At 39.8% G+C, this 13,162-nt stretch overlaps 1 protein-coding gene across 2 annotated transcripts in view; it reads left to right on the top strand.

Moving 5' to 3' along the window:
* The window catches only part of RhoGAP5A (Rho GTPase activating protein at 5A), a 335,224-nt gene extending 322,537 nt beyond the window's left edge, over positions 1–12,687 (top strand). For both annotated transcript variants that reach the window (XM_068230716.1, XM_067158364.2), the window contains one exon: positions 10,760–12,687. In XM_068230716.1, coding sequence (XP_068086817.1) covers positions 10,760–10,784 — 25 coding nt within the window. In that variant the 3' untranslated portion in view covers positions 10,785–12,687. The remainder of the gene's footprint in view (positions 1–10,759) is intronic.
* The last annotated feature ends 475 nt before the right edge of the window (positions 12,688–13,162 follow it).

Below are 13,162 nucleotides of genomic sequence, written 5' to 3'. Positions count from 1 at the left end.
TTGCTATAGTAAGCCCTGTGTATATAAGTCCCAACTGACGAGCCTAACTTAGCACACGAGGGCGAAACGCAGGCAACCAAGAATGAGTTAGCTGGAAAATTTATAAATGTCCAATAATGAACCATTATATTGGTATTATAAATTTACTCATTCAGGACAAATATTTTAGGTTTCCTATGGGAATCAACATCTACATCATAAGTGGTATGTTCCGAGCTGTCAGTGGAGAGATGGCGTGGAATGACATTAGTAGACTAATAAGTTTTAGTGGCGTTTATAAAAGTAGGAAAGATCACAATATGAAGATAAAGTTGGAATTCAAGAGGACAAACTGGGGCAAATATTCATTTATAGGAAGGGGAGTTAGGGATTGGAATAACTTACCAAGGGAGACATTCAATAAATTTCCAATTTCTTTGAAATCATTTAGGAAAAGGCTAGGAAAACAACAGATAGGGAATCTGCCACCTGGGCGACTGCCCTAAATGCAGATCAGTATTGATTGATTAAATAAAATTTAAACTCTGTGGCCTAGGCAACGCATAACATGGAGAGTAGAGTCACCATATTGATATAATTATTATATATATAATACAAGACATGTTAAACAGCTGTATAAGGACTTTTAATTGTAAGACTGATTGTGTATTAAATCCTATAAATTTTGCATAATAATAATAAATATCATCATCCTCATCCTATTACCTTTATCTATATTCATCTGTGTCAAGACTGTCCACTACTCCTTGGATCCATTACTGGGTTAAAATTGAGGTGCCATATCCAGCTCTTGTCCATCCTGTCCTGTTTTTAAAATGTCTATCATTTTCTCTACAGTGATCAGTTTAATGTCAGTCTATTGTATCCCTTAAGTCATTTTTTCTTCTTAAATTCTTTTTATATGTTTTCATTACTCACCCTATCATTGTATGTTACGTACTTCTCCATAATTTCTGTATTATATATCTGCTATATATTTAGCCCACCTGGTGGCCCTGATCATTCAGGCATTGATGTCTGAACGGTCTGACACCGTGGTTAGCCGGTTCGAGTCCTGTTGGTCAAAAAAAAAAAAAAAAAAATCTACAGAATGTTAGCTAGCAGGGTAGGGAAGGTGGTGGTATACAATTTCTAACCACTAGATTGCATGCAGAAGAGTCAATTTTTTGGATGGGACATAGGCTTCGACATAGGAATGTGTTGATGGAAATTTTGGAAGGTAAAATACCAGGAAAACGCCCTTGTGGAAGACCAAGAAAGACATTCATGATTACATTTCTTGTGAACTCAGGATGCAAGAGTTATGCAGGTGCAAAACGTACTGCACAGGATCAACCCAGTTGGAGAAGGCTCATCGCAGGGGCAAACCTACCATTAAACTGAATTACTCCTAAAAGAAGAATAATAATAATAATAAGAAGAAGATTGTGTGCAAAATCCTGGATTAAATTCCAAACCTCTCCGCAGTGCTCATATGGAGTGAGGGCATATGACGCTGTTGGTGGTGATTCGTCGGATGGGATGTTAAAGCCTTGACCAGATCCCTTGGTGCTATTTGACACGAGTAGGCTATGTGCTGGCACTGGGTTTCACCCTCTCCTTTCCTGCTATCATATATCACGTCATTCATTTAGTCTCATTAACTCCTCTGATGAGGTTGTCATCAGGAAGGGCATCCGGTCATAAAAACCTGCCATGACAGAATCATTTCACCTCATACCCAACCCCATACAGAAACAGGACAAGGGTTGGACAAACAAACAAACATATCTATATATATATAAAATAAGAGTTTTGTCTGTACATTGCTCAGAATTTGAAAAGAATGGTATTTCTGTATCGGTCATGTCCACAGTAACAAGGAAATGCATTCTTTTCTTTTCTGTAATTTCTGTCTGTCTGTCTGTCTGTCTGTCTGTCTGTCTGTCTGTCTGTCTGTCTGTCTGTCTGTCTGTCTGTCTGTCTGTATGTATGTATGTATGTATGTACACGCATCACGAGAAAACGGCTGAAGAGAATTTAATGAAAATCGGAATGTAAAGTCGGGTGATGAACCGCTACAATCTGGGCTATAAATTATTCACGCCGTGTGAAATGGTAGTTTAGGGGAAGGCCTAAAATTTAATTCTCAAATATTTTTTATATTAGTGGTCGTATCTTCACGAAAATTGGTATGCAAAGTCGGGAAATAAGTCGCTATAAGCTAGGCGATCAATAATTTTATTCACTCTGATTGAAGTGGTAGTTTAGGGGAAGGCCCGAAATGTAATCTGTATATAAAATAAGAGTTTTGTCTGTACATTGCTCAGAAATTGAAAATAATGGTATTTCTGTATCTGGCATGTCCACAGTAACAATGAAATGCATTTTTACTTTTCCGTAATTTCTGTCTCTCTGTCCGTCTGTGTGTATGTACACGCATCACGAGAAAACGGCTGAAGAGATTTTAATGGAAATCTGTATATAAAGTCGGGCGATGAACAACTACAATCTAGGCTATAAATTATTTTATTCACGCTGAGTTAAATGGTAGTTTAGGGGAAGGCCTGAAATGTAATTCTCAAATAAGTTATCTTATTTATTTCTTAAATAAGGTTCTCAAGGGATACCTGGTAGGAAGGTATTGATAAATACTACATAACTAACATAATTTTAGTTATGTCGCAATTTAGTAGTAGTTATGTAAGAAGTTATTAAATTTCCGATCACTTATGTCTTATGACATAGATGTTGATTCCCATAGGGAATCTGAAATATTTGTCCTGAATGAGTAAATTTATAATACCAATATAAATGGTCCGTTATTGGACATTATAAATTTTCAAGCTAACTCATTCTTGGTTGCCAGCGTTTCGCCCTCGTGTGCTAGGGTGGGCTCATCAGTTGGTACCTAGCACACCTACCAATACGCTGGCTAGTGCATACCGTGGAGGCCACGGGGCGAAACGCTGGCAACCAAGAATGAGAGCTTGAAAATTTATAATGTCCAATAACGGACCATTTATATTGGTACTTATGTCTTATACATTGTTACCGTACCGCATATAATCACAGTGATATTTAATGAATTTGGATTTTGTTACTAAGTCATATCAGCGCCGAGTCACGAGAAAATGTGTAAACAGAATTTAGTGAAAATAGGTATGTAAAGTCTGAGAATAAGTAACTACAGTCTATGATGTAAATAATTTTGTTAGACACCCTAATATCACAGAGTCGAAAGAAAACTAATGTGAAGGCCTGCAATATAGAAACCTCATAAACTTTATCAACAATAACATTACATTGACCATTGTTTGTTGTGATGTGCTTTTTGTCTTCTGTTTCCACTCATCCCCGATAGATAGGATTACTGCAGCGTACCGAGGTTTTTTTAAATTTGATTTACGTCGCACCGATACAGGTAGGTCTTATGGCGACGATGGGATAGGAAAGGAATAGGGGTGTGAAGGAAGCGGCCTAGGCTTTAATTAAGGTACAGTCTGGTGTGACTGGTGTGAAATGGGAAACCACGGAATACCATCTTCAGTGATGCCGGCAGTGGGGTTCGAATCCACTAATTCCCGGATGCAAGCTCACAGCTGCGCGCCTCTAACCACTCGGCCAACTCGCCTGGTCGTACCGAGTGTAACAGCCTGCCTGTATATTGGCGGGAAGTAGCTGGGGAGTTAGACAACTTTCTTCTTTACCATGCCATTCCTCTGGTTCATATATTTTCTGATATTACTGGTACCTAATACACTGGTTCATCATAGCATTCGAGCTATTCAATCCCTACTCTGAGGCACTGGTTGGAATCAGTAGTGTGCATATTTAACGGAATAATGACAGAGGAGTTTTCACGGCAGTCTGCGACTTGATTACTCTAGCTCTGGAACTTTGGACTGTTAGATCGGCACCGTATTACTGTTCGTTGAAAGTGAGAAAGTGTGCAGTTTTCATTTGATCGAGTATTTTATATGATAACATTGCCTTCAATCGCTACATTCCTACTGACGTTTTCGTAATGACCCATGTTGAATTCAGTTAGGAAAACCACCAAGCCAGTCTTTCTGAGAATCCCGTAGCGAAGCACGGGTACATCAGCTAGTCTGTTATATATTTGACTTCCACATTCACAGAGCGAGTTAGCCGTGGAGTTAGGATCGCGCAGCTATGAGCTCAAATTCGGGAGATCGTGGGTTGGAATCCCACTGTCGGCAGCCCTGAAGATGGTTTTCCATGGTTTCCCATTTTCACACCTGGTAAATGCTGGGGTTGTACCTTAATTAAGGCCATAGCCGCTACCTTCCCAATCCTAGCCCTTCCCCAGCCTTCAGTCACCAAAAATCTTCAGTGTATTACCGCGACATTAAACAAGCAGCCTTCCGTCGCCATAAGACCTATCTGTGTTGGTGCAACGTAAAGCAACTTGCAAAAAAGAAAAGAAACAAGTTGCTAAAAAATGTCACTTTCATCCTATCTCTGTCACTGACTTAGTCTTGGCTACATATAATTATAGGTGAATAATCCTTGCACAATATTTTTTCAGTTGATACATATCTATTCTTTTGTAAATTCCATAATCTGTGGTATAAATCATTGCTTTAAAAACAATACAAGTGAAAGTACATTCCCTTTTTGTAGCATCTTTTGTCTCCATGCTAAACTGTCTTGTTGTACCTACATGTGGCTTGACAAAGGCCCTTAACGTATACAACCATAAATCCTTAGGCCAGCCAAGGTTACTGCTGCAGTCAGATGTCTTTTAGATATTTGAGTGTTGCTTGGTCAACTTGACTACTCCCCACCTGTATTGATATTCTCTCTTATTAAAAATCTTCACAAGCTGAGAATTTAACATGAATCCAGGTAATAGGTTGAGATGCTACACTACACTTGTATCTTGACTCAGCTGCAGAATTTAAAATGTACATTGTGTCTACCATTTTTATTAATTTCTGGTATCTTTCTCTACATAAGATTTTTCCAAATTTTGGTTTGGGAATAGTTTCATGGATCTTTTCTCTATTAGTAAACATTATCAAATCCTTTCTATACTTCCACTGCTGTTTTGAAGGTTTATTTTGTGATGAAACTGGGTTTTGCATTTTATCTTCCACTTCAGAAGCATTTCATTTTATATTGGCATATTCATCCTCTTTGAATTTTTCCTTCTAGTATTATTATTTTCATTAAAATCCATACCCAAAATCCATGAAGTCGCATTGAGAAAATAAGGCTGCTGTGCAGGCATCGTCATATCTGGTGAGGCCTACAGCGTGAAAGGAATATAATGGGAGAACGAACATATGCTACAGATTTGGCTGTTGGTCTTGAAGCAGATAATACATTCCATACTGAAAATAAAAAGCTACATACTAATATATTTAAATAATATTAGCCTAAGAGAAGCCAGATGCATCACATCAAAGTTTTGGTATGAATTCTCTAGATTTGCATCATGCACGAAACAGAATTTGGGACCCTTGGAGTGATCTCGTCTGCTTCCTTCCTGAGACTAACTGGAAGGAAGGAAAGGGAAAACACACCGTCAGGCTCTGCCCGCTCCTAAGTGACGTCATGTGCGACCATATTTCACAAATTCTGTGTACAGACTTCTGCTTGACGACATGGGATATAATTCTGATTCCTCAATTATTACTATATATTTTATATCATTCCTTGAATTATTTTCCTGCACTACACAGTTTCAGGGTCCTCTACTATATTGCATGGGCCGAGCATATTTTTTAAGGGCATCCGCTAGGGACCTTGTGGCAACTGAAGTAAGGTAAAGCAACAGGTACAGGAGATAGGGATAAACCTGGAAACACCAAACATCAAGGATGTTTTTCACATCTTGCCCTTGTCTCTTCTTTCTATTGCTCCCTCTTTCCACACCGTCAGGCTCTGCCCGCTCCCCCATTGGGATTGAGCTGTACCACCTTGGTACAAGACACAAATTTATATTTAGATGTGACTTGATTTTTCACTTGTTCTTTCCTTTTTGTTACTTATATTAGTTAGGATCTTTTCCTTTTTCTATGTTTGTACTGTGTTCCTGGTATTTTACCAGCTATATTCATCTTTTTTCCTCCTCTGCGAACCATGTGACCTTGCCGCGGTGGGGAGGCTTGTGTGTCCCAATGATGCAGATAGCCGAGCCACAGGTGCAACCATATCGGATGGGTATCTGTTGAGAGATCAGACTAACGAATGGTTCATTGAAAGGGTGGTAGCAGCCTTTCGGTAGTTGCAAGGGCGGCAGTCTGGATGATTGACTGATACGGCCTTGTAATAATACTCAACATGGCTTAGCTGTGTTGATACTGCTACACGGCTGAAAGCAACGGGAAACTACAGCCGTAACTATCTCCCGAGGACATGCAGCTCTCTCTGTATGAATGATGTACTGATGATGGCTTCCTCCCGGGTAAAATATTCCGGAGGTAAACTAGTCCCCCATTCGCATCTCCGGGTGGGGACTACACGAGAGGGGGCGATCATCAGGAAGATGGATACTGACATTCTGCGAGTCGGAGCGTGGAATGTTAGAAGTTTGAATCGTTGTGGTAGGTTAGAGAATCTGAAAAGGGAGATGGATAGGCTAAAGTTAGATGTAGTTGGTATAAGTGAAGTACGTTGGCAGGAAGAACAGGATTTTTGGTCAGGCAACTACCGAATTATCAACACGAAATCAAACAGGGGAAATGCAGGAGTTGGTTTAATAATGAATAAGAAAATAGGGCAGCGGATAAGCTACTACGACCAGCATAGTGAAAGAATTATTGTCGTCAAGATAGACACCAAACCAATGCCCACCGCAATAGTGCAGGTCTATATGCCTACTAGTTCAGCGGATGATGAAGAAATCAAAAGACTATATGAGGAGATAGAAGATTTAATACAATATGTAAAAGGCGATGAGAATCTAATTGTGATGGGAGACTGGAATGCCGTGGTAGGCCAAGGAAGAGAAGGTAGTACAGTAGGAGAATTTGGATTGGGACAAAGGAACGAAAGAGGAAGTCGGTTGATTGAATTCTGCACTGATCATAATTTAGTCCTTGCCAATACTTGGTTCAAACACTATAAACGACGGCTGTATACGTGGACGAGACCTGGAGACACTGGAAGGTATCAAATAGACTTCATTATGATTAGGCAGAGATTCAGAAACCAGGTGTTGGATTGCAAAACTTTCCCAGGAGCAGACGTGGACTCTGACCACAACTTGTTGGTCATGAAATGCCATCTGAAGTTGAAGAAATTGAAGAAAGGAAAGATTGCAAAAAGATGGGATCTAGACAAGTTGAAAGAAAAGAGTGTGAGGGATTGTTTCAAGGAACATGTTGCACAAGGACTAAATGAAAAGGCTGAAGGAAACACTATAGAGGAAGAGTGGAGAGTCATGAAAAATGAAGTCAGTAGGGCTGCTGAAGAAATGTTAGGAAGGAAGAAAAGATCAACTAAGAATCAGTGGATAACTCAGGAGATACTAAACCTGATTGATGAAAGACGAAAATACAAGAATGCTAGAAATGAAGAGGACAGAAAAGAATACAGGCGATTAAAGAATCAAGTGGATAGAAAGTGCAAGGTAGCTAAGGAAGAATGGCTGAAGAAGAAGTGCAAGGATGTCGAAGGCTGTATGGTCCTGGGAAGGGTAGATGCTGCATATAGGAAAATCAAGAAAACCTTTGGAGACAGGAAATCTAGGTGTATGAATATTAAGAGCTCAGATGGAAAGCCACTTCTAGGGAAAGAAGACAAAGCAGAAAGATGGCAGGAGCATAACCAACAGTTGTATCAAGGTAAAAATGTAGATAATTTGGTTCTGGAACATGAAGAGGCTGTTGATGCTGATGAAATGGGAGACCCAATTTTGAGGTCAGAGTTTGACAGAGCTGTGAGTGACCTAAATAGGAACAAGGCACCTGGAATTGATGACATTCCCTCTGAATTACTGACTGCCTTAGGAGAAACCAGCATGGTAAGGTTATTTCATTTAGTGTGTAAGATGTATGAGACAGGAGAAGACCCATCCGATTTTCGGCAGAATGTTGTTATACCTATTCCCAAGAAAGCCGGTGCTGACAGGTGTGAAAACTATCGCACCGTTAGTTTAGTATCTCATGCCTGCAAAATTTTAACACGTATTATTTACAGGAGAATGGAAAAACAAGTTGAAGCTGAGTTGGGAGAAGATCAATTTGGCTTCAGAAGAAATGTAGGAACACGTGAAGCAATCCTGACTTTACGTCTGATCGTAGAGGATCGAATCAAGAAGGACAAGCCCACGTACATGGCATTCGTAGATCTAGAAAAGGCATTCGATAATGTTGATTGGACCAAGCTATTTATGATTCTGAAGAGGATAGGGATCAGATACCGAGAACGAAGAATTATCTACAATCTGTATAAAAACCAGTCTGCAGTGATAAGAATCGAGGGCTTTGAAAAAGAAGCAGCAATCCAGAAAGGAGTGAGACAAGGCTGCAGTTTGTCCCCTCTCCTTTTCAATGTTTACATAGAACAGGCAGTAAAGGAAATCAAAGAGAAATTTGGAAAGGGAATCACAGTCCAAGGAGAGGAAATCAAAACCTTGAGATTTGCCGATGATATTGTTATTTTATCTGAGACTGCAGAAGATCTCGAGAAGTTGCGGAATGGTATGGATGAAGTCTTGGGTAAGGAGTACAAGATGAAAATAAATAAGTCCAAAACCAAAGTAATGGAGTGCAGTCGAACGAAGGCAGGTGATGTAGGAAATATTAGATTAGGAAATGAAGTCTTAAAGGAAGTAGATGAATATTGTTACTTGGGTAGTAAAATAACTAACGATGACAGAAGTAAGGAGGACATAAAATGCAGACTAGCACAAGCAAGGAAGAGCTTTCTTAAGAAAAGAAATTTGCTCACTTCAAACATTGATATTGGAATTAGAAAGATGTTTTTGAAGACTTTTGTGTGGAGCGTAGCATTGTATGGAAGTGAAGCATGGACGATAACTAGCTCAGAAAGAAAGAGAATAGAAGCTTTTGAAATGTGGTGTTACAGAAGAATGCTGAAGGTGAGATGGATAGATCGAATCACAAATGAAGAGATACTGAATCGAGTTGGTGAGAGGAGATCGATTTGGCTAAATTTGACGAGACGAAGAGATAGAATGATAGGAACATCATAACCCTTTCAGACCTGAAAGAAAACTGGAGGTATGAATTTTTGTTTGTACGTCAAGAACTGACTAAAATGTTCCTCAATACACATATTAATAGTTTATTTTACAAAATAAAAACCACCATCCGAAAAACAGGACCCACACAATTGTGCGTATCAAAATTCAAAACCTCGTATCACGTACGATGGTGTAGCTTCAAAATTTACGTTCACTAACCAATGTACACACTTCATTGAATATATTCCGGTATTCAGTAAAGCTTCTAGATTAATATAAACGCAGTAAATAAATACTTACTTTCGGCACTACTGCTTCCTGCCATCTCGCCGATCAACTGTGCTTTTTAAACTCTTCTTCCTTCGCCCTGGCGGTCAAGTGCATACTAAAATCAATTGAAATACACGCCACGTGTCCTGCACAATCACTGCAGTCCGGTGTAGCGCCGAAAAAACATCAAATACGGTCAGGGATAACTAAAATACGAACCCGCACAATTGTGCGTATTCGGTCTGAAAGGGTTAAGACACCCAGGACTTGTTCAGTTGGTTTTTGAAGGAAGTGTAGGTGGTAAGAACGGTAGGGGTAGACCAAGGTATGAATATAACAAGCAGATTAGAGCAGATGTAGGATGCAATAGTTTGGTGGAAATGAAAAGGTTAGCACAGGATAGGGTGGCATGGATAGCTGCATCAAACCAGTCTATGGACTGATGACTCAAACACATTCATCTTTTTGTCTCTTCTCTTTATCTGACTTTCTTCTTATCTTACTCCTCCCACATCAAGATGAAGGGAGCTGTCAAGATAGCCCCTCTAGCAGTATTGATACATGCCCTCATGATGAAACTGGGAGAGCGGAAACGAGTTCGTTGACTGAGAAGAAATAGATGAAGAAGAACTGAGATTGATGAGCAGAGAGCCCATCTGTTTGAAGATGTGCAGAATGTCCTTGTCCTTTTTGTATTTAGCCTTGTCTCTTTCTTCTGCTCTCTTTTCACACACTGACATTTCATAATGTTTATCACATGGCATTTTCCTTTTCCGGTTTGGTTCGTGCAGCTGTGAGCTTGCATTCGGGAGATAGTAGGCTCAAACCCCACTATCGGCAGCCCTGAAGATAGTTTTCCATGGTTTCCCATTTTCACACCAGGCAAATGCTGGGGCTTTACCTTAAGTAAGGTCATGACCACTTCCTTCCTGCTCCTAGGCTTTTGCTATCCCATCAGCGCCCTAAGACCTATCTGTGTTGGTGCGACGAAAACAAGTTTTAAAAAACATCCTTTTCATGTAAATCACTCAGTCAGATGCCACTGATCTGCATTTATGTGGGAGACACATATTCTCTCTCTCTCTCTCTCTCTTTCTCTCTCTGTCATAAGTGTGAGGTTTCAAGATCCTTTCCCTTTTTAAATGTTTAGAATGACAGAAACTTCCTTTTTCCCTATAAACTTACAATCACCACCACCATTGCCTTTTTCAACTTAAATAATTTGTATAATGCTGTATATTTTCATTATCTATGAAATGTGATGTCTTCTATGATCAGCATTGTATAGTACTTGTCATGATTTTTATGTTAACTTATTTTTAATTTCAGAAATGATATGGATGATGATCGCTGATCTTCAGCATGAAACTGTTGTCTGCTGGAGATATTAATGATGACTGCAGAGGAGAGTGAATTGACCTACAGTCTTACAAAATTTGAAGAACTTCCATTATTCAAACAGTTTCTGGTTTACTTTCTTATTTTAAACCAGAGAATGCAGCCATTATGTGGACACTGAGCTTTAGTTATGTGTGGAGAATTTAACTGATTGAAGATGGGAAAAGTTAGTTTGCAGTCATAATCTTGTGGATTCATGCCGTACCGGTATAATCAAATAGTAATTTTCTTAGCTTTAATAGCCTCAATAATACACCGTGTATGCTAAACCTACGGTAACCTTCAGTAAAACCAACTTCAGCATTTAGCTACTCCTAAAGAGCTGATTTGTATTTATTGAAACATTTGGTATGGAGACCAGTGAATTTTTTTTCTATACTACTGCATATTGAATATATATTTTTTACTAAGGGTAAAATGTAGATGCTAATGGCTCATGATCAGACCAAATGGAGGCAGTGGAGCCACATAGTCATCACTGTTACTAGGCGGGACAAAAGTTGATGAATAAGAAGAATAGCTGCTGTAGAAAACTTTAATAGTGTGATTAAGCACTGACCTATGCAGCCACTTATGGACCTAGAGGACAAGTGAATTTGAATTCCAATGACAGGAATGCTTAAGGCTTCCATTTCAACTTTTAGGCAAATTTTGAGAAGGTACCCTTTTCATAGGTAGACTTGCTTATTTCCTAATCCCTGGTCCACCAGGCAAGTTGGCCGTGCTGTTAGAGGCACGTAGCTGTGAGCTTGCATCCGGGAGACAGTGTGTTCGAACCCCACTGTTGGCAGCCCTGAAATAAAATGGTTTTCCATGATTTCCCATTTTCACACCAGGCAAATGCTGGGACTGTACTTTAATTAAGGCCACGGCCGCTTCCTCCCCATTCCTAGGCCTTTCCTGTCCCATCGTCACCATAAGACCTATCTGTGTAGTTGCGACGTAAAGCAAATAGAAAAAAATCCCTGGTCCAATATTACAACTATATACACTAGTGCAAATTTAGAATGGCAAATGCTATCATAGATTATGCATATATAAGTGCTAAGTGTGATATTTAACACAGCCCCAAAAGTGGAATTTTTAGAAGAATTTCTGAATATTATAGCAGCAAAGACAGATTTAATACTAAATCTATTTAGCCACAATCAGTATTCTGTTTATCTTTGTTAAGTACCTTATGGAACTAGTCTACTGGTCCAGGATGCCAAATGAGCACAGGATATCTATTCACAAGGAATTAAATTTATAATATTAAATGTATTATCTTTGTTGCTATAGTATTGTGAAAATTGGGTCTGCCATTGCATGCTTCATATCAGATGGGTAGACAGAATAGAAAATGAATTGGTACTGATCAGGATGTGTAAAGAAAAAGAACTCTTTATTGCTATTAAGATCAATAAGCTCTCCCACTTTGGTCATATCATGAGGCACCTGGAAGCCTACTGTACAGCATCCTGCAAATCATCATACAAGGAAAGATCGAGGGCAAGAGAGCTTCTGGCACCTTTTGGCCTGAGAACCTTAGATGGAGATTCCAAGAAACAACCATCTTGCTATTCCATGCAGCCACCTACAGAACTATCATAGAATGATTGCCAACATCGGATGACTAGAAGAAGGAGAATAATAATAATAATATTGTAACGTGTTGGCGGGGTAAATAAATGAATAAATGAGTTGAGAACCTGGTAGCGACCTATTTCCAAGATTTATTAACTTACACACACACACACACACACACACACACACACACACACACACATGATAGCCGAGATTAAACTTACGCAAGTACACTCACGCGGTTCGCGCTCTCTGTCTTAATTTCTCATGTTCCATCTACAATGACACACACACACACAGAGTCATCGATTATGTACACTACACTCACTCTGCCACTCAGTCATACTCACTAGCGCTGTCACGGTCCACAGTCTACACGTCAGTCTCGTAGGTCGGGATAGCATCCGCTGTTCACTCAATCCGTCGAACCCCGTTCGCAGTCCGCACATGTCAGCACCCAGTGTTCCCTTCGCGCTGCTCCAGAACACTCCAGGTTCTCCTCCAGCAGCCAGCCTCAAGGACACACACACACACACACACACATCAGGAAAACAGGAACGAGTCCTCGGCTCCAACAGGCAGATACTCGATCAGGCTGACTGACTACGCTCTTCGCTCACTCACTCTCTAACTAACTCTCACTCTGACTGTCACTCCAAGTTACTCCTCTCCTTATATACCTGCTCTGGGCCTTCCAGAACAGTCCGGATGTTAGATGTATCCAGGAACCTCGCGAGATAGAAGACTCCAGATTTATAGTCGAGTAAT

This window comes from Anabrus simplex, chromosome 1 (assembly GCF_040414725.1).
Source record: "Anabrus simplex isolate iqAnaSimp1 chromosome 1, ASM4041472v1, whole genome shotgun sequence".
NCBI classification, from domain to species: Eukaryota; Metazoa; Arthropoda; class Insecta; order Orthoptera; family Tettigoniidae; genus Anabrus; species Anabrus simplex.
This window is presented reverse-complemented; position numbering and strand designations above follow the sequence as displayed.